This window comes from Capsicum annuum, chromosome 7 (assembly GCF_002878395.1).
Source record: "Capsicum annuum cultivar UCD-10X-F1 chromosome 7, UCD10Xv1.1, whole genome shotgun sequence".
Lineage (NCBI taxonomy): Eukaryota > Viridiplantae > Streptophyta > Magnoliopsida > Solanales > Solanaceae > Capsicum > Capsicum annuum.
In genome coordinates, this window is record NC_061117.1 from 217,547,046 (window position 1) to 217,568,858 (window position 21,813).

General features: G+C 35.1%; 3 protein-coding genes and 1 pseudogene across 3 annotated transcripts; all 4 read right to left on the reverse strand.

The window, feature by feature from the left end:
• Positions 1 to 135: 135 nt before the first annotated feature.
• Positions 136 to 1,515, reverse strand: LOC107852016 (annotated as a pseudogene).
• A 772-nt stretch (positions 1,516 to 2,287) lies between these two features.
• LOC107852033 (heme-binding protein 2) lies at positions 2,288 to 6,090 on the reverse strand. Its single transcript, XM_016697086.2, has 2 exons — positions 5,606 to 6,090; positions 2,288 to 2,922 (listed from the first exon to the last, which is right to left on the reverse strand). The coding sequence occupies exons 1-2, from the start codon at positions 5,866 to 5,868 to the stop codon at positions 2,490 to 2,492; spliced, it is 696 nt and encodes a 231-aa protein (XP_016552572.1). The 5' UTR covers positions 5,869 to 6,090; the 3' UTR covers positions 2,288 to 2,489.
• Positions 6,091 to 8,411: 2,321 nt separating this feature from the next.
• On the reverse strand, positions 8,412 to 10,741 carry LOC107852034 (heme-binding protein 2). The gene is made up of 2 exons (XM_016697087.2): positions 10,284 to 10,741; positions 8,412 to 9,016 (listed from the first exon to the last, which is right to left on the reverse strand). Exons 1-2 carry the CDS (start codon positions 10,532 to 10,534, stop codon positions 8,584 to 8,586), a joined length of 684 nt encoding a protein of 227 aa, XP_016552573.1. The 5' UTR covers positions 10,535 to 10,741; the 3' UTR covers positions 8,412 to 8,583.
• A 665-nt stretch (positions 10,742 to 11,406) lies between these two features.
• LOC107852039 (heme-binding protein 2) lies at positions 11,407 to 13,789 on the reverse strand. The gene is made up of 2 exons (XM_016697091.2): positions 13,306 to 13,789; positions 11,407 to 12,008 (listed from the first exon to the last, which is right to left on the reverse strand). Exons 1-2 carry the CDS (start codon positions 13,539 to 13,541, stop codon positions 11,576 to 11,578), a joined length of 669 nt encoding a protein of 222 aa, XP_016552577.1. The 5' UTR covers positions 13,542 to 13,789; the 3' UTR covers positions 11,407 to 11,575.
• Between the last annotated feature and the right edge of the window lie 8,024 nt (positions 13,790 to 21,813).

A 21,813-nucleotide genomic window follows, 5' to 3' on the forward strand; every position in this document is an offset into this window, starting at 1 on the left:
GGTCCTCTTTGTTTATTAGCAGTCGTAAATATGCTTGCTATGGCTAAATATCTTGATAACCGGCATAGTTGCCCCATAGACGAAGCTGCTTGTCTTCATGCAAGATTCGTAATGGGCAGGTTACCCTGATTGCAAGTAGAATGGCTATTTCAATGGCTCAAACTTATGTCTATAAGTCACACGAAGACAACTATCCTTTGATAAATACAAAACAAGGAAATGAGATGGTAAACCATATCTCAGTAACTCTATTCTTGAACAAGAACCATTCAAAAGGCAGGTGCTTTGTCCAAGTCAAAAGTAAACCATACCTCATTAACTCTCTTCTTGAACTCAAACGGGGAGTTGTATCCCGCTACTGTATACATCGTAGTATTATCTGCAGCTTGGCTTTTGTCGATGGCTGCTGCCCATTTACTGCCAGCAATACTGGCACTCAGGGCAGCGGCTTCTTTTGGAATATCATCATCAGCTACAAATCCATTGAATTGCCTGCCCGTGACTTATGTTTTGCCCCATTTTTGGAGGTGAAGGCCTTTAGCTGGAGGTGGATTTGGCTGGTTCTTCTTTGGTACATAAAAGCTCACAACAAATGAGGAAGCGCAAAATGGACCATCACTTGGCTTCACTTGAGTGATAACTGGTGCTGTCATCTCTATTGTCTCCTTGTAATTGTTCTCCCCTTGAATGTAATCAAATAGCCTGTCGAGTCCAAGTTCACAACCACCTTTTCAACAACAACTACTATACAATTATGCTTCAATCCAAGCATGAGTCAGTTATGAATCCTCAGTGACCATGTTACTCCTTTTAATCTCAAATAATTGTAATATTATACCTCACACCAAACGATACTAGGAGGTCTATACTGGCATATAAATCTCAAACATAACTAAAGACTAGAAACTGTAAGTGTATTAGCTAGCGTGACTAAAACATAACTAGCTAGCGCGACTAAAACTTAATGTGTTGCTCATGTAGTGTTTGTGCATGTTTCGAGACAAACACATACATATAACTATCCAGTATGTAATTATGATAGTGGCAAGTATCCCGAGTCAGTGTAACTTAAATGGCTCAGTCATGCTACTTAACAAGTTACTTATCCAAGCAACAACAACGGCATACAACAACATCATACACCATGTAATCCCACAAGTGGGGTCCGGAGAGGGTAGGGTGTACGCAGATATTACCCCTACTTCGTGTAGGGGGAAAGACTGTTTTCAAAATACCCTCGGCTCAAGTGCAACAAGAAGAGTGTGGTTTAGTAGCAGCGGCGGAGTCAGGATTTTTCTAAGAAGGGTCAGAAGTAAACATCCGAACTAGCCGAAGGGGGTTTCAACGTCAACTATAAAGATGAATTTCATAGTCTTTTCCAGATTCAATCAACTCATAATTTGGACACTCAATTCGTTCACAAGGTGGAGGATCGAACCCATTGCATAATTTGCAAACAATGACCAAAAAGAAAAACAGCTTGATCATCAACATATTCATAGTAACATCCAACATCTTTATTTCTTTTTGGTGTTCTAATTTGCCAAACTGAAGCATGCGGAAGAGCGTCCACTGATTTGTTGGAGAATTATGGGAGTAAATATCAAAATGAATAATGTTAAGGTTGTTACAGGCCTTGGTTATGCCACGTCCTAGCAACACTATCTCAATACACCAGATACAACATTAGGGATAAAATGGTCACCAGTTTACTATATCTACTCTATCCGGTTCAATTTATTTGTCTTATTTTTCTTTTCAATTTATGTGGAAAAGAATAATCAATTTCTATATTTCACGACTTATTACCCTCACTATCATACATGGCATATTAAAAATCATAAAATTCAAAGAAGAGATATCTGAATATGGATATGGTGGAAAATGATGAAATTTATAGCAGGTAGGTACTCATGAAAGGATATGTGACCAATCATTTGTCAGTTCAAAGGAACAAGTGGCGCTTTTTTATTACAGCTCCAGTAATACTAAGATAGCAAATCATCCTTTTTCTATTTTTACATGACACATCATTTAATTAACTTGCTAAATTGTAGCAAAGGGCCACTTGGTGCATGAAGCATCTTGCATTCACACAACACAACACGAGCCATTGTCCAAAGCATCTCACATTCATGTAGGATTTGAGAATAGGCCATACCCCAAAGGAGTGTAATTTAAGTAGTCTAACCAGAAGCAAGCATCGGTGACTCATTCCGTGGCTGGAACCATGACCTATAGGTCATACCGAGACATTTTTACCATTACTCCAAGACCCTACTTCAACTTGCTAAATTGCAGCCATTGCATTATTTTGAAAGATCTTGACAACACAGAGGTGTCTTATTTTGCAATATATAATGTAGCGTTCTGGTTATACAAAATAACTAGACTTCTCAACTATCCTTTTGATAATACGAACAGGAAAATGAGATAGTAAACCAGAAGTAAATCATATCTCATTAGCTCTATTCTTGAACAAGAGCCTCTCAAATAGCAGATGCTTTGTCCAAATCAAAAGTAAACCATATCTCATTAACTCTGTTCTTGAACTCAAATGGAGAATTGTATTGAGCCACTGTGTAAATAGCAGTATTATCTGCAGCCTGGCTTTTGTCAACGGCTGCTGCCCATTTAGTGCCGGCAATACTGGCACTCAGGGCAGCGGCTTCTTTTGAAATATCATCATCAACTACAAATCCACTGAATTGCCTGACAGCAACATATGTTTTGCTCCATTTTTGGAGGTGAAGGCCTTTAGCTGGAGGAGGATTTGGCTGGTTCTTCTTTGGTACATAAAAGCTCACAACAAATGCGGAAGCACAAAATGGACCATCACTTGGCTTCACTTGAGTCATAACTGGTGCTGTCATCTCTATTGTCTCATGGAAACTGTTCTTTCCTCGAATGTAATTGAAGAGACTGCCAAGGCCAAGTTCATAACCTTTTTAAGCAAACGGATACACTAATAACAACAACAGCATACCCAATAGAGTCCCACAAAATGAGGACCGGGGAGGGTAGAGTATACACAAACCTCGCTTCTACCTTAGAGGTAGAGAGGCTATTTTCATATAGACCCGCGAATCAAGGAAAAATAGTCCAAATCAATCCGGAAAAGAACAGAAGTACAAGAAATATCAGATAGTACGTAATAAAACAGCAGATAAAATGATACTTTTGGGACAAACAAATACATATTACTACTATCTACTATGTAATTGTAAGCTGAAACTGGCGCATTTATGCTACTTAATAAGTGACATATCCAAACAATGAAACAATATATCCTCCTGTGTTTTTCTGTTAATAGTCAGATTAGTTCCAACTAACGGAGATTAAACTAAAGCAAATAGCACCTAGAGTGTGGCCTAATGATCAATGGCCTACGGTCTCTTGTTCAAATTGTTGGAAATTGCTTTGAGTTACTGCACTAGTTTTTAGCAAAATAAGTTATTTAGATTAAGATGAATTTGAATTTTAAATATTTGTTAGTTTGTTTAGTTGTTGAGATATTTTAGGCTGATTTAAATTTCAAATTATGCAGATTTTTGTTTTATGTTGGCTATTTAAAGCCCCTCAATGCTTAATAAAATCATTGAATGCTATTGAAAGTTATTCAATCCTTTGAGAGCCATTTTAACTCCCTTTTTGCTGCCCCATCTTTCTTTAAAAAAAACAACAGTGGTATCAAGAGCCTCATTGATCTTACGCAACTAGCATTCCGGTTCTACATATCGAATTGGGGTGGGGAGTTCCGGTTTGATTTTAGAGGGATTCCTATTGCTGGCATAGTGAGGACTACAGAAAGCATAGTTGCACGGAAATAGCCATGGGATCTGTGTGTTCTTTCAAAGCGCTACCATACCATTTTTAACCCGCAAGAGCTATCTTTTTATTACGGGCTACCCATTTTAACCCGTCAGGGCTACCATTTTCAACCCGTGCTTATTTTCAATGCGTACGGCTATTTTCAAGCAGCAGTCTCTCATTGAATGTCCCAAAAATTTTCACTGGCGAAAACTACCAAATTTGGTCAGTGGAAATGAAATCGTATCTTCAAGCCTATGATCTGTGGGAAGTTGTAGCGGATGATACACCGTTACAACCATTTCCTGAAAAGTTGTAGCGGATGATACACCGTTACAACCATTTCCTGAAAATCCTACTGTTGCTCAAATTAAATCTCATTCAGATGAAAAGCTCAAAAAGTTCAAAGCCAAAACTGTAATTCAAAATTCAGTTGTGGATTCGATTTTTTCTAAAATCATTGCTTGTGAGACAGCAAATGAAGCTTGGGAAAAACTAAAAAAAGAATATCAAGAAAGTGATCGAGTTAGACAAATGCAAATTTTGAATTTGAAAAGGGATTTTGAATCTCTTAGAATACAAGAGGATGAAACTATTGCTAAGTATTCTGAAAAGATTTCTTTGCTTATCAATAAAATCAGGTTACTTGGTGAGGATTTCAAAGATGAAAGAATAGTAGAAAAAATTCTTGTGACAATTCCGGAGAGATTCGAGTCTAAAATCTCATCTCTGGAGGAGTCTAAAGATCTCTCTACTATCTCTGTTGAAGAACTAATAAGTGCTCTTCAAGCAAAAGAGCAAAGAAGAGCTTTTAGACAAGACAATATTACTGAGAGTGTCTTTTATGCACAAAACAAAAAAGGAAAAGGTAATTATCCTCGTTGCAGACACTGCAAAAAGAAAACACACTTGGAGAATTTTTGTTGGTGGAGACTTGATGCAATATGTGGAAATTGCAAACAAGCAGGTGATGTTACAAAAGTGTGCAAACTAAAAAACAATCCTCAAGCACAATTTGAGGAAGCAGAAATTGAGGAGGAGCGCCTCTTTTAAATCGCAGTATCTAAAGCAAGGAGGAGTGTTGAAAATTACTTTGAGTTACTGCACTAATTTTTAGCAAAATAAGTTATTTAGATTAAGATGAATTTAAATTTTAAATATTTGTTAGTTTGTTTAGTTGTTGAGATAATTTAAGTTATTTTAAATTTTAAATTATGCAGATTTTTATTTTATGTTGGCTATTCAAAGCCTCTCAATACTTAATATAATTATTGAATGCTATTGAAAGTTATAGAGTCATTTTAACCCCTTTTCGTTGCTATTTTTCTTTAAAAAAACCCAACACAAATTCCAACCGAAACAAACATATTACTCTGTCCCAAATTATACGACAGTCTTTTTTAGTCATTACAAAAAACAAAAAAAATGACACATTTCCTTGGCAAATGTTCAATGACCCACATTGGGTCCCACTTATTTTGAGAAAAAAAAATCCACAGAAGTATGCTCTTCTATTAAAAGAATTAGTACTATTTAATTTTAAAGGTAGTTCTCAAAAGTTACAAAGTCTTATCACAGTTTTTAAAACTTCATAACCAGTCAAACTACATTACATAAAATGGCCGGAAAGGAGGGAGTAGGTAATTTCAATTTATTTGTTTGTATCTTGATGGACAAAGCAGAAGGTAGGCATCAAGTAAAATTAATCGAGGTGAACACAAACTAATCGAGACATCATAAAACAGTTAAATGAAGTAAAAGGGAAGTGGAAAAATTAGGGAATAGATATATAAACCTGCGGAAACCAGTTCTGGTGGCTTCCCTAAACGAAATATCATCAATTGGAGCAGTAGACATCCACATGGCAGAATTGTAAAGACGAATTTCATAGTCTTTTCCAGATTCAATCAATTCATAATTTGGACACTCAATTCTTTTGCAAGGTGGAGGATAGAAATCCAACTTTGTTGAATATCCAGCATTGCATAATTTGGAAACAAGAATCAGAAACAAACACAGCTTGATCATCCAAACATTCATGGTAACACATAGCACCATCTTTACTAGTAGTATTTTCTTTTTGGTCACAGAAATTATAGAGGAAAAAGCATGCAGATTAGTGAGTATGAATGTGTGTCTACTTATTTATTGGAGATATTTGGAAGTAATAAAGTAATCTAGCGTTAAGGACGCTAGAGGCCTTGGTTATGCCACGTCCTAGGCAAGTGCCAACAATATCTTATATTTAGACTATAGAAAAAAAAGATAAAAGGTTAAAATCACGTGTGTCGCCATTTCCGTTTTCATCTGTATATACAGCTAACTATTTAATAACATAATTTTTATTTTATTTTTAATGAGTTTCACTTTATAAGAAAAGATAATTAAAAAATAAATTTTATCATGAATAATTTTATAAACTTTATAAAGTCATTATTTATTTTTTAAACTTTATGCCTAGTTAAATGTCGACTCATAAAATAAGGGGAAAAAGTATGAGTGTGTTTGATATGATGGAAAATGTTTTTCAATTTTTCCCTTATTTGGTTGTAATGAAATGTTGAGAAAGTATTTTCCACAACAACTCATTTTCCTTCATTTGATGGAAAATGACTTCCCTCATAGGTTTAAGGGAAGTCATTTTCCAGAAAATGACAAATGAGACTTATAATTCCGCCCTCATCCCTTTTTTCCATCCCAACAACACTCATATTCATATGACTCAAAAAATTTACATTACTCGAAAATGTTTTTCATTGTACTTTGTTTTAATTTTTCACTGCTTGAAATAAAAAAAAGTGAAACCCAAATTTTTTTCATTTTCAATATTCGTTGAATATATTGTTATTTTTATATTCATAGAAAAAGACTTACCTATGTCACTTTTGCTAATTACATATTTCATCTTGTCATCAATGTAACTTGTTTCATGAGGTTGAATAAACTTGTCGTTCCGTTATATTTCTATTGATTGTAATATCTTGAGATTGTCCTGATAAAATGTTGAAAAATATCTTCTATATTTGCTAATTAATAGTTGCACTATTTCTTGGCAACTTGGACAACAACTAACGATGTTTGTCCCGCATATCACTAGGAAGATCGGGATCTTTACAAAGGGCTTTATAAAGCTTTCGTCTCAATTCATATTTAGCCTAGCCGGTTAGCCGAAAATCAAAGTTTATCCGGTCCCTGAAAAATTCGCTTTTTATGATTACATCGGCAATAATCCAGAAAGTGGATCTATTTCGTTTTTTTCTCTTTTAAGAAAAGGAAAATCTTATTTCCCCACAGTTAGTAATATTTTCTAAAAAATATTTTTTTACTCACCAATCAAACACTAAAAAATATTTTTCTAAAAAATATTTTCTACTCACCAACCAAATACCATAAAATATTTTTCGAAAAATATTTTTCACTCACCAACCAAACATGAGAAAATAAGTAGAAAACCAACTTATTTTCCAGAAAAATATTTTCCATCATACCAAACACACCCTATATGTTTTTCCCAAAAAATTTCAGGCACTAACTAGCAGTTGTTCCTTACGCATTAACTACAGTTTTTCTACATTAATGATCACAATAATTCAGGTAGGAAAAGAAAATATTTTGATAATTAAGGCATGTTTTAATGCATAGGAAAAAACAATTACTAGTAATTAATTTATGGAATCTGCAAAAAGTAAAATTCAAATAAGTATGTTTTTGATTGCCAAGTTGCCATTTCTGTATACGAGGAAAAAAACATTATCTTAGTCTACGGCATTAAATGAGTAGGAAACTTTTAGTGAGTAATTTATGTTAGTTCTTATTTATGAATTTCGAAGATAAGTAATCTGCATAGTTGCCAACCCTCCTCCCCTAAAAAACAAAAAGAATAAAGAATAACAGTTGAAGGAAAAAAGTTCATATAGGATTCGAGAGAGGGCTGCATTCTACGTACGGGAGTGTAATGTAGGCAGCTTAAGTGAGTAATCTACGAGTGCAATGTAAGTACTTACTCTGATTGCAAGTATTAGTAGCTGATTCCATGGCTTAAACTTATCGTGTCTATAAATCACAAAAAAGAATTTTACTGTTACTCAAAGACTCCACTTCAACTTATTAATTAAATTGCGGTAATTGGACTATTTTGAAATAATCATGAATGGGACCAGAAGACATCCACATAGGAGAATTATAAAGGCGAATTTCATAGTCTTTTCCAGATTCAGTTAACTCATAATTTGGACACTCAATTCGTTCACAAATTGGAGGATAGAACCCATTGCATAATTTAGTAACAATGACCAAAGAGAAACACAGCTTGATCATCAACATATTCATAACATTCTTCATTTTTAATTGACATCATTTTTATAATTTTCACGACATCATTTAACTTGCTAAATTGTTGCAAAGGGCAACTCGATCGGTGCATGAAGCATCTTGCATTCACGCAACACAAGCCATTGTACAAAGCATGTCACATTCATGTAGGATTTGAGAATAGGCCATACCCCATAGGAGTGTAATGTAAGCAGTCCATCCTGAAGCAAGCATGCATCGGCGACTCATTCAATGGCTGGAACCACGACCTATAGGTCATACCGAGACAGTTTTACCATTACAATACCGAGATGTCTTATTTAACAATATATAATGTAGCGTTCTGGTCATACAGAATTACTAGACTTCTCAACAATCCCTTTGATAATACAAACAGGAAAACGCGATAGCAAACCAGAAGTAAATCACGTCTCATTAGCTCTATTCTCGAACAAGAGCGTCTCAAATGGCAGATGCTTTGTCCAAATCAAAAGTAAACCATATCTCATTAACTCTGTTGTTGAACTCAGACGGAGAGTTGTATTGCGCCACTTTATAAACCGTAGTGTCATCTGCAGCCTGGCTTTTTTCAACGGCTTCAGCCCATTTAGTGCCAGCAATACTGGCACTCAGGGCAGCGGCTTCTTTTGGAATATCATCATCAATTACAAATCCGCTGAATTGCCTGACAGCGACGTATGTTTTGCTCCATTTTTGGAGGTGAAGGCCTTTAGCTGGAGGAGGATTGGGCTGGTTCTTCTTTGGTATATAAAAGCTCACAACAAATGAGGAAGTACTGAAAGGTCCATCACTTGGCTTCACTTGAGCCAAAACTGGTACTGTCATCCCTATTTCCTCCTTGTAAATGTTCTTTCCGTGCCTGTAATTATATAGACTGCCAAGGCCAAGTTCACAATCACATTTTTCAGCAAATGGATGCACTAACATTTAAGTATAAAGATTTAATAATAACAACTACACTTCAATCCCAAGCAAGCCTCGGTCGGATATATAAATTCTCACTGACCAAGTAACTCCTTTTAAGCTCAAGTAGCAGTATAACAAGTTCTCTATTTTTGTTTTCCATTGGCATATGAATCTTAAATACAACCAGGAATGGAACATTTCCATTGGCACTAGAAAACATTTAGTGTTTGGTCGGTGAATGAAAATGTTTTCGTGGAAAATAAGTTGATTTCTTACTTGTCTTCTTATGTTTGGTTGGTGAGTGGAACATATTTTCCAGAAAATGTTTTCAATGTTTGGTTTGTGAATGAGAAAATATTTTTTAGAAAATATATTTTAGTATTTAGTTACAGAGTAAAAATACATTTTAGAAAAAGAATTTTTGACCTCGAAATTTTTTTTAGAGTGTGTTGAGGAAAAACATTTTCCTGAAAAATACGTTGTTTCTTATTTATAATCTTGTGTTAGTTTTGCAAATTGAGTAAGTATATGTTTTATAAAAGTATTTGTAAATATTTTAACAAAAATAATGAGAACGAATAGGATAAGAAGGGTGACATAAAATTGATTTCTTTTAAAAATAAATTTAATTTTTTGGGAGGGAGGGGGGCTAGTAGGGGTTGGGGTTCGGGATAGGGCAGTGAGGGTGGCGTGAGAAAAAAATTAAAATTTTTTAAAAATATATTTAGAAAAGAAAAATTTGGATGGGGGAGGGGCAGGGGTTGGTAGGGGGGACGTGGAGTAAGAAAAAAATTTGAATAAGAAAATTAAATATTTTTTTTGGAGGGGAGGGTGAGTAGGGGTTTGGGTAGCGGATGAGGTAAGAAAAAAAATTGAATGGGTTTTTTTGAATGGGGGTGGGGTGGGGTGGGGTGGGGTGGGGTAGGGGATTGGGAATCGGAGTAGGGGCGGATGATTTTGAGAGTTAAATAAACATTTCAACTTAAGAGTAAAAGTTGGAAGAGAATTTTGGAAAACGTTTTCTCTATAACTAGTCAAGCTACATCACGTAAATAGACCGGAAAGGAGGGAGTAGGTAATTTCTATCTATTTGTTCGAATCTTAATAGACAAAGCAAAAGATATCTAGTAGAATTAATCAAGATGAACACAAAGTAATCGAAACATCGTAAACACAGATAAATGAAGTAAAAGGCAAGTGGGAAAACTAGGGAATAGTTATATGTATATATAAACCTTTGGAAACCAGTTGTGGTGCCGGAAAAGAATGAAGTATCATCAATAGGAGGAGTAGACATCCACATGGCAGAATTATAAAGACGTATTTCATAGTCTTTTCCAGATTCAATCAACTCATAATCTGGACACTCAATTCGTTCACAAGGTAGAGGATAGAAATCCAACTTAGTTGAATATCCAGCATTGCTTAATTTGGAAACAAGAATCAGAAACAAACACAGCTTGATCATCCACACACCTAGCACCATCTTTACTAGCTAGTAGTAGTAGTATTCTTTTTTTGGTGACAGAATTAAATTATAGAGAATGAAGCATGCAGATTAGTGAGTGTGAGGGTGTGTGTACTCATTTATTGCAGATATTTGGAAGTACAAAAGTAATCTAAGCGATAAGGACACTAGAGGCCTTGGTTATGCCACCTCCTAGACAACATTATCTTACTTGATTCATTTCAATTTGATACAAGAAAATGATGAATCTTTGTGGGTTAAAAATTAAAGATACGTTGAATATATCAAAATATTCTTTAATTTAATGATTTTGAATATATTACGTGGAAAATTAAAGTTAAAGTAGAAAAAAAAAATCATTCCTTTTAGGAGGAACTGAAAAAAGATAGGTTAAATAAAGTGAAATGGGGGAAATATTTTGACAAAAAATAGTACTTAGTACTCCACAGCATTAAGGATAAACTGATACCACATTTCCCATAGTTAAGAAGTAGGAAAATTTTTCATAGTATATGCTGGTGAAGATAATAATTATATCCGTGAAAAATATTTATTATATTCGTTTCAATTTGTTTGTGTTACCTTTTTTTTTTATTTATGTGGGAAAAGAAAGTCATTCTCTTTATTTAGTACTAACTTGCTAGTTGCTGCACCTAATACTTAGACCACACGATTCAAAGGTATTTTATAAAATGAAGATAAAATAATTTGGTGTACGAAGCATCTACGCAATATCAGGAAATGTGCCATACCCGAAAGGAAGCAGTAATGTATGCAAGCATCGGTGCCTCATTCCGTACCTATACAATTTTATCATTACTCGAAGATCTTTCTTCGACTTGCTAAATTGAAGCCACATTGTATTATTGTGAAAGATCTTGACAACCAAGTTCTCAGAATTAGATTGTATTATACAACCTATCTTATTTGCAATATACAATGTAGCATTCTGGTCATACAAAACTACTAGGACTTCTCAACTATCCTTTACAAATACAAAGCAAGAAAATGAGATAGTTAAAACATATCTCATTAACTCTGTACTTGAACAAGAGCCTCTCAAATGGCAGATGATTTGTCCAAATCAAACGTAAACCATATCTCATTAACTCTATTCTTGAACTCAAAGGGGGAGTTGTATGCCGCCTTCGTATACATCGTAGTATTATCTTTGGCTTGGCTCTTTTCAATGGCTGCTGCCCATTTAGTGCCTGCAATACTGGCGCTCAGGGCAGCGGCTTCTTTTGGAACATTATCATCAGTCGCAAATCCACCAAATTGCCTGACCGCGACATATGTTTTGCCCCATTTTTGGAGGTGAAGGCCTTTAGCTGGAGGGGGATTTGGCTGGTTCTTCTTTGGTATATAAAAGCTCACAACAAAAGAGGAAGCACAAAATGGACCATCACTTGGCTTCACTTGAGTGAGAACTGGAGCTGTCATCTCTATCGTCTCCTTGTAACTGTTCTTCCCTTGAATGTAATCGAATAACCTGCCAAGGCCAAGATCACAACCACCTTTTATGTTTTTGATCAAGTAAATATATTTTCATCCATAAACAAGGTCAAATTACCCGGATACAATGTGTGTATCAAAAGGCAAGGTCAAATTACCCGGATACAATGTAAGTATCAAAAGGTAATGTCATCATACGCTAACAGTTTAAATGCAAGAATTTTTTCACTGTCAAGTGACTTAAAAAGCCAACTACAGGTAGGTAATTATGTATACAAAAACTTAATCAGGAGTAAACTAATTCTAATTAACAAGGATTTCAGTTAGTGGTGTACAAATTAGTCCACGAAAACATGACTGCTCAACCTGTTAGGTAAAGAGTAGTTATGTTTCAAAACTCGATCGAGTAAGGCTAGGCAATGTAGTTGGTTTATTAACAAGCTATGTATGTAGTTCTCTTGAGCAGGGGCGGAGCCAGCCTTCTGTTCGGGGGTTCGGCCGAACCCCTTCGACGGAAAAATATACTATTTATACATGATTAAAATTATTTTTTATGTGGTTATAGTAGGTGTTGATCCCCCTTCGACTAAGTTTTCTTTGAATATAGAACCCCCTTAGTTGAAATCTTAAGTTTTCTTTGAATATGGACCTTCATTGAAATCCTGGCTAGCACCCTTCCTGTTAGGATGGCTAAGGGACTAGGTGCTCGTAGGTGTAAAGATTTCATTGATACGGTAATAGTTTACAGTTTATTACCACAACAACAACAACAAGAAAATATTGAACTGAGACTTCATCAAATATTTTCAAAACAACATCTTTTCGTATATCCACACTCCATAGTTTTTCAAAAAATAGTTTTATTAGGTTATAGGTACTTTAAAATTCTAAGAACGAATAACGAAATTCAGAAATACCCCTAGACTGGGTTAATTTTGATATTTTTTCCCATAAAATATTCTTACAAAAATGTCCTCCATAAGGATAGGGGTGGTCTTGATTTTCTGACCCCATTTAATACATTTTGTTCATAAGCATTTTCCGATAATAAATCTGCACAACAACAGAAGTTCGGCCTAATAAGTAAAAGTTAAAAACTTAGTATATTGTCCATCAAACATAAGTTCTAACTTTTGCTAATACGATAAATGGTCATGATATTTTAAGACATTGCTCAATTGATCAATCAGAAGTTCTATGTTATAAGCAAAATTTAGAACCTAGATATGTTGTCATTAGACAAGTTTTAACTTTTAACCGTAAGGCAAGCTGATGTTCAAGATATTTTAGCACAGTAAACATATGTAAAAGGGGAGTGGGAAAGAGAGGAAAACCTGAAGAAACCAGTTCTAGAGGCAGAATACATGGAGATATCATCAATGGGTGCAGTAGACATCCACATAGGAGAATCATAAAGACGAATTTCATAGTCTTTTCCAGACTCAATCAACTCATAATTTGGACACTCAATTCGTTCACAAATTGGAGGATAGAACCCATTGCATAATTTGGCAACAATGACCAAAAAGAAACACAGCTTGATCATCAACATATTCATAACACACTGCATCTTTAATTCACCCAAATGAACTCATTTTTACATGTATATATTATATTTAAGTATATTAAAGAAGAAAAAAAATCAGTGAGGTCTTGGTTATGACACGTTGTAGGTAACATTATCTCAAATACTCCAAATTATGACAAGATTGTATCCACCTTGCACTTAGGATAAACAGTATTAATTCGTTTTCCCCCACATTTTAAATAGAAAAAAAGGTTCAATTTAAAATGAAGAGTTACTTTGGAATCACGACAGCAACAATACTCATTATATGCCACAAAGTGGAGTTTGAAAGAATAAATTGTATTCGGCTCATGATAAATTATAGTATAATAAATAAAAAATATAAAGACATACAACAAATGATATAATACACTACTAGATAAAGCAAGTAAAACAAACATTTATTAAGTTGTTTTTGTCACTACTAGCAAGTATTTAGTGACAAGTTATTTTTTTTACAATTATATTTTAACATTTTTTATAAATATTCCTAAAGCGTATAGTAACATGGGGGGTTGGGCCACAGGTGATAAAAGAGTTTTAAAATGAGGTGTAGGTAACACAAGTCTTAGTTATTAGGTGAAGGTGACAATTACTTTATTATTGATTAAGAAAATTGGAAAAGTTTAAAAATAACCCACAAGTTTTTAAATTTACACTTTGATTTAAATGTTAGTCTATATAACGAAAAACGGAGGAAAAAAAGGCGTCTTTCTCTCTCTTCTCACCCTTTGTTTATTTCTCTCTCTTAGCGATTTTTGTTGTTCATTGTTGTTGCTGCTTCATTCATCATCTTTTGCTTCATTATCATCATCTTCTACTTCATTATCATCTTCATCTTGTTCTTGTTGACCATTTGTTGTTGTTGTTGTTACCGCTACTGTTGCTATTTGACCAATTTCTTAGGTCAAATTTTGTTTCTAACATCACTTTCCACTTTGGCATTACTTCATAGGAGACATTGGTAAGTCAAATTATGATTTTTAGTTGAATTTGTCATCTGGGTAACTGCTATTGTGTTGTTGTTTTCCAACAATTGATAGAACCCAATCATAAATCCAACATAAAATCCATCTGTTTAAACGGATAAATTATCTGTTGCGACAGATGAGATATCTGTTTCAAAGGAAGACTGATATGTTGGATTCATGTTTAAACAAATGGCTCATCTGTTGCAACATTTGACATATATGTTGCAACAGATTAGTTACCTGTTGCAACAGAACCTGAACACGATTTCAACATAGGTTACAACAGATTAATAACCTGTTGCATCAGGTAAGTCATCTGTCGCAACAGGTTAATTATCTGTTGCAACTGTCACTCATCTGTTGGAATCGGCTTCAAAGGTGATTTAGTTATAACATCAATTCCAACAGGTGATTCATCTATTGCAACAGATATTCAGACCCGTAATATGAATCCCAACAGGTAAGAATCTGTTGCGACTCATCACCTACCTGTTGCAACAGATAACACATCTGTTAGGATTCATTCACGGCACTATGAAATCACTATCAACTTTTTTTAACAAATGACTTTATTTAGGTACGACTAATGGAGGGATTAATAACAATATGGGTGGATTGTCATGGTCATTGGGTCGAGAAGAGCAATCGATATGTATGGCATTGGAAGGAGGGTGAAATGCTAGAGACGATAGTTATGACAGTCCAAAGTGATGTTTCGTATGATGATTTTGTGAACTTAATCATCAGCTTTTGTGAACTGAATTATCAACCGAAAGAATTCGCCATCAGCTACATGCACAGCTCCTTTGAAAATCAGAGGGCACTGCCTTTCAAGATAACTGATTAGGTTCGGTTGCGTTCTTATCTAAGTGATTCAACCAGGCCGGTGTTAAGGGTGTACATGGTTAAAAAGATGAGAGAGAATGAGAACCAGAACGTAGAAGAAGAAGAAAAAAAAAAGACTTCTTTGATGATAGGTTGGATGATCTAGACATGAATATTCCAGGTGATGATCAAACATCTACGCCCGTTGATGCGACCAATACGATGTGCAGTTCTTCTCAATTGACACAATCTGGAAATCTTCAAGACGACGGAATCGACTTTTTATTGGAATGTCATTCAAGGATAAAAATGAACTATCTAACACTTTGTTTATTTCTTGCGTGAAAAAAGATTTCAGAATAAAGAAAGTGATTAATTCGAACAGTGTCTTTTGCTTCAAATGTGCTAATTCGAACTGCAAGTGGTGGTTGAGAGCGGTGAAGTACGCAAGTTCTGATAGATTTGTCATTCATAAACATGAAAAACATCACATATGTGATTCGGAGCACATCTCGGGCCAAAATCCTCATGCCACGGCAAAGGTCCTCGGTGAATATTTCAGGAGTAGTTTCCCCAATGGCAAAGGCCCTTCAACAAGGCTTATGGCCAATCAACTCCTTACGGATTTGGGTGTCCTGGTCAGTTATTGGAAGGTATATACGGCCATGGGGATTGCAAAGGACCTGGTTCGAGGGACACTCGAGCATGGGTATGAAGTCTTGGATGCTTACCATTACATGATTGAGTCTACAAATCTCGAAAGTAAGACGACATTGCATTTGGATGAAAACGGAAGGTTCAAGTAATTTTTTGTATCCTATAGTGCTTGGATTCAACGTTTTCGACATTTGAGAAAAGGCATAGCCGTCGACGGTACCTTCCTGAAGAGCAGGTATAATGGAGCTCTGCTAGCGGAGGTGGCGCAGGATGCGGAGAATCATATCTTTCCTGTCGCTTTTTGTGTAGCGGACAAGGAATGTGTTGCCTCTTATGGATTTTTTTTGAACAACTGCGACGCTGTGTCGAAAATATCGAAGAGTTGTGTTTTGTATCGGACAGGCTCCAAGTATTCCAAAGATGGGTTCACTTTTCTTCACTTCAGCTTACTTTGGTTGTTGCATCAAGCATCTTGGAGAGAACATTCGAAACAACTATCACAATGAAAGGGTCGTCACCCCTTTTTATAAAGCAGCTAAAACATATAGTAGAGAGGAGTTTTTAGACCATTTCAATCAAATAGTAGATGTGAATCCCAAGGTAGCAGAATTTCTTGCATGTGTCGGTTTTGAGAGATAGAGCCGGGCATTCTGTCCAGCAAATAGGTACATTCTTATGAATTCAATGTCTTGTTTGATTTACAAGTTTAGTTTGATGTTGTACTAAGTGATTATTTTCTATAGGTACAATATTATGACATCAAACATAGCTGAATCGGTGAATTCATTGTTTGGCGATGAAAGAGAATTTTCCATCAAGGCTATGTTTGAAAAAATAAGCGAGAAATATAGCGATTTTTTTAACAAAAGGTGTGTGTAGTTCAAGTGCCCAGAAAAAAGAACCCGATTTGTTCTCAAAATCGAAAAAAAAATATCGAACATCAGTTTGGGGAATAGGTTATTCTCTCATAAAATAGCAGATTACAAATTCCGTATCATCGGTCATAGTGATGTTGCCACGGTCGATCTTCAAACAAGATCTCGTATGTGTAGAGTTTTTGACTTGGATAAAATACCTTGTCCATATGCTATGGCAGCCCTTCGAGCTCAATACGGCCATAAATATGGACCTGAAGTTTACGAGCACTCCTCTTAATATTATTCGGTGGAAAAATATGAAATGGCATATGGTGGGCATATTACTGTGGTGCCTCCCGAAGAATCTTGGGTTCTTTCAGTAGAACTTATGGGGAGATTAATACCTTCTCCATATATTGACCTGAGCACTATCAAACCGGGAAGAAAGCCATATAAAAGGAGGTGTGGAGTTGGAGAATCATTTTCATCAAGAAGAAACAAGTGCTCCATAAGTAAGTGCGCTGGATACAAAAGAACTACATGCCCAAATCATAATCCACCATGATCGTTGTAATTGTAGAAACTTGTGTTTTTGTTTGTTTGTTTGTTTGTTATGGACTTTTATATATTTAACTCATTGTTGTGAACCTAATGTTATCATTTATTATATATAAAATGTCTTTTTTTAAATAACTTTTGCATCAATAAAATGAGGCAAAACATGAACTTAAATATTACAGCAGACCACAATTATTCTCAACAGTTGCACAAACAACTGGAATGCTTTCCTTCAACATATGAAAATCTATCGAAACAGATAGATAATCTGTTGAAACCCAACAGATGACCAATCGGTTCTAATTGTTGAAAGAACTCAAAAGCCAAAATTGCTAGTGCTATTGGATTCAACATTGCCTCCAACCGTCGATATGTTAACATGTATTAGATTAGAAGAAAACAGAATAAAAATTGAATAAGAATTAAAACGCCAAAGTCTGACTAAAAGTAAATTTTTCATTAAATGAAAAATAAAATACATTAGGTATAGATCCAATATAGAAAAATTAAAATACATACGCTAAAAGAAAAAGCCCATTCTAATTATTATTATCATCATCATCATTAATGACAGCCGGTCAATCAACTCACAGCAGCAAGGCTCTCATCATCCTCTGCATCTCTTTGAACATTATAGCTCTCACAGCGACTAACTCGCTCTGCAGGTCATTAACCTACCTTTGAAGTTCCCGCACTGTGTCGTGTAGAATAGCAATGTCCGAAAAATGATCAGCCATATCTAGAACACGCATGAATTGACAAATGTAAAGAAAAATGTTCACAATGTAATACAACGTATACGACCAACTGATAAATTTACGCCAAAAAAAAACTTACCTCAATGAGAAAGGAATATGCTCTTTGAAGAGAAGTGGTTGAAGGTGTCACACGAAAGGAAAAAATGCAAGAAATAAATAGATTTGAATGAAGATTGAGGGACCTATAATATAATCTGGACGTGTCAGGCTAAAAGGAAGGACTATTCAGCTCTATTGTATTAATTACATTCAAACTGGTGGCATTTTATTTTCTGTGAAAAGTCACGACTTTTTCTTTTACACGAATTACTTCTTACCTTTTCATAGCGGTTTGAGACTCAATAAAAAGCGTTATTATTGAGTTGTTGCAATAGATCGTTCAGTATTTTTAACAAATTTAGCATCTGTTGCAACAGATGGATGGATTGAATGTGCAACCGACGGCTGTCAAAATAAATTTATCATTTGTTGCAATAGATGGTTTGTATATGCAACAAATAAGACATCTGATGCAATTTATGTATTATCTGTTGCAACAGATGGACAGTATGTTTAAGTTGGAGATGTTTTGATATCTTCTGACAGTTGATTCATTGGTTTCAGTTTTAACAAATGGAGTATTCGATTCATTAGTTGTTTTGAATGTGTGAGATAAAAAGTCTTCACCTCTTTTTAATAGTCCCTCCGTTACGTATTAGTTGGGTCCCATGGGCTTGGTACACCAATTAATAAAAATATAAATTAGGTGATTGTTTTACCAAATTGGCCTTCTTAATTATGATTAGAAAGTATAAATGTGAATAATATACTTTATGTAGTCATCTAATAATAGGGGTAATCTTGAAAGAATTTAATAAAATTTCCTTGATTTTATAAATAGGAAAACTAAATTGAAACAAACATATTTAGAAAAAAGTAATCACATGCGTGCAGATTAATTAAAAAAAAATTCAGGTCTATCGCAATAGATTTACCATCTGTTACAATATATAGATTAGCTGTTGCGACAGATGGACCATATGTTTGGAGGAGATGTTTTGATTTCTTCCAACAGCTAATTCGTCAGTTGCAACAGATGGAGATTTCGATTCATCAGTTGTTTTGAATGTGTTAAGATAAAAAGACACGACTCTTCATACCTACATTTTAATAGTCATCACATTTGTGCAGATGAATAAACAACACTGACATGTCCTGATTGGGTAGGAAGAATAAGATGCGTGCAATGAATCTCAATTTCATGCATACGAGTTATGTATATTATTGATCAGGCTACCGTGAAGACACATAAAGTGCAATGATTTTGTGAATGCAGTTTTTTATCGATGATTAGACACCGATCCTTCAAACAAGATCCTAAATTGTACAGTTTAGTTTGATAGGTGTGAACTGATAGGGTCGAAGGGTTCCAAGATGATGGTGTCGATACCCCGTTACAATTTAATGACACGATTCATGCACATATTTTTGTGTTTGGGGAAGCGTTCAAATTTTTGGCGGCAGTGTAATATCCAATAGTGATTTGACCGGTTTTAATGGCACAATGGACTTCTTGAAAGGCCTCCGAAGCTTTGCAATGCATCAAAAAATGATAGAACCAATAGAAATTCCCCTGGTCCAAATTTATATGGATGGATTGGTGGAGGAGACAATTATACAGCATAAGGTGTTTGGGAGAAAACCTGTGCGGGAAGAGGGAGGTTGAGAAGGCCATATATCATCTTAGTACTTGTTTAAGAGATACACAGGGTCAATTCCTCTTGACCATTCTTCTTTTTCTTCAACGACTGATGGATTTTCATTTTTGGATACACTTTCACATTCGCATCTCATCCAGCTTTTTCATTTTTCATGTCAATTTCATAAGCTAATTTCGTTACACTTTCCTTCCTACTCTGTGTATCCTCTTAAACAAGTACTAAGATGATATATGGCCTTCTCAATCTCCCTCTTTCCGCACAGGTTTTCTCCCAAACACCTTCTGCAGTATAATAGTCTCCTCCAATAACCCATCCATATAAATTTGGACCAGGGGAATTTCTATTGGTTCTATCGTTGTTTGATGTATTGCGAGGCTTCAGAGGCCTTTCAAGAAGTCCATTGTGCCATTAAAACTGATCCAATCACTATTGAATATTTACACTACCGCCAAAAACTTGAACCCTTCCCCAAACTTGACACAAAAACATGAGCATAAACCGTCATTAAATTGTAATGGGATGTCGACACCGCCGTCTTGGTCCCTCAGCCTTACTGGTTCGAACCTAACAATCTTAACTGTAAAATTCCATATCTTGTTTGAAGAATTAATGCCTAATAGGTAAAGAACAAACATTCACAAAATCATTATACTGGATGTGTGTTTTAATGATAGGTTGATTAGTAATACATACCTCCCATATATGAAGTGGTTCCATCTGCAAGTAGCTTATTCCTCCGAACCCATCTTTACTCTAGCCTTTAATACCGGCCAGGCAAAAGTGGATCCAATTTCACTTTATTTTGTCTATAAATAAGAGAAATACATTTGATGTCAAACAAAAGAAGAACAGAAAGAACATTACAAAAGGGTAACACAAAATTGAGTGAATCAACAAATAACTAATATGATGCAACAGATTACCCATCTGTTCAACTGATGAGGCATCATTTGCAAAGGATGGATGACATGTTGCAATAGATGGGCCATCTGTTGGAATAAATCAAACCAGCCTTGCTATTAGTTTGATTTCTTCAAAAAGTTGCTCTGTTTGTTCCAACAGCTGATTCATCAGTTGCAACAGTTGAGGAAACTGTTGCAACACAACCACCACCAACATCAACAACAAAGAAACAAACTAAACAACACCATATGTTCTAACACCATCCACAACACAAACATCACATGTTCCAACACAACCCCCCCCCCCCCCCCCCCCCCCCCCCCCCCAAAAACAGCACCACTAAAGTACCAAACAAAAGACATAAAAAAAACTATACTGATAACAAGACTTTTTAAGTTCTCCCAATAGATGAATGTTTTTGCATATTTTAATAAAAACAACGGTTCGTTCATTCAAAACTTAAAAGTCACCTTTCCTTCAATTTTCTCAATAAATAGTAAACTGGTAATGGGTAAATCATTGATAGCAACAGATGTAAATAACTAATTTAAATGACATTCAAAGAAGAAGACGAGATAAAAAGAGCAACTTTGAACCATACCTGCAATGTCAAAAAAGCAAATGGATCAGAACATCCAGTTCAGTCGAGAAAAGATATTGATTGGTTGAGATCCCAAAGGATCCTCATCCGAAAGAAGAGAGAAAAAAGAGAAAAAAAGGAAACAACAAAGATAATTGAGGATAAAGAATAAAGAAGAGTTATGAGTTGAGTCTATCTAAACCACTTTATGTTTGAAGGAGAGAGATTTCTAGATATGAGGGGTTTTAAATATTCATTAATAGCTTTTGAGGGGCACGAGGAGATGGTGACATTGAAAAGACCAGATAAAACTACTCACTCAGGAGATTTTTGAGTTATCAAAGTTGTACCAAGTCATATTTTTTACCGCATTAGTATTTTAGCTATTTTATCTCGGACAGGAAATACCTAAATTGCTTTATAAAAACAAGGATCAAAAAACATTTAAGTGCAACCGATGACTTAA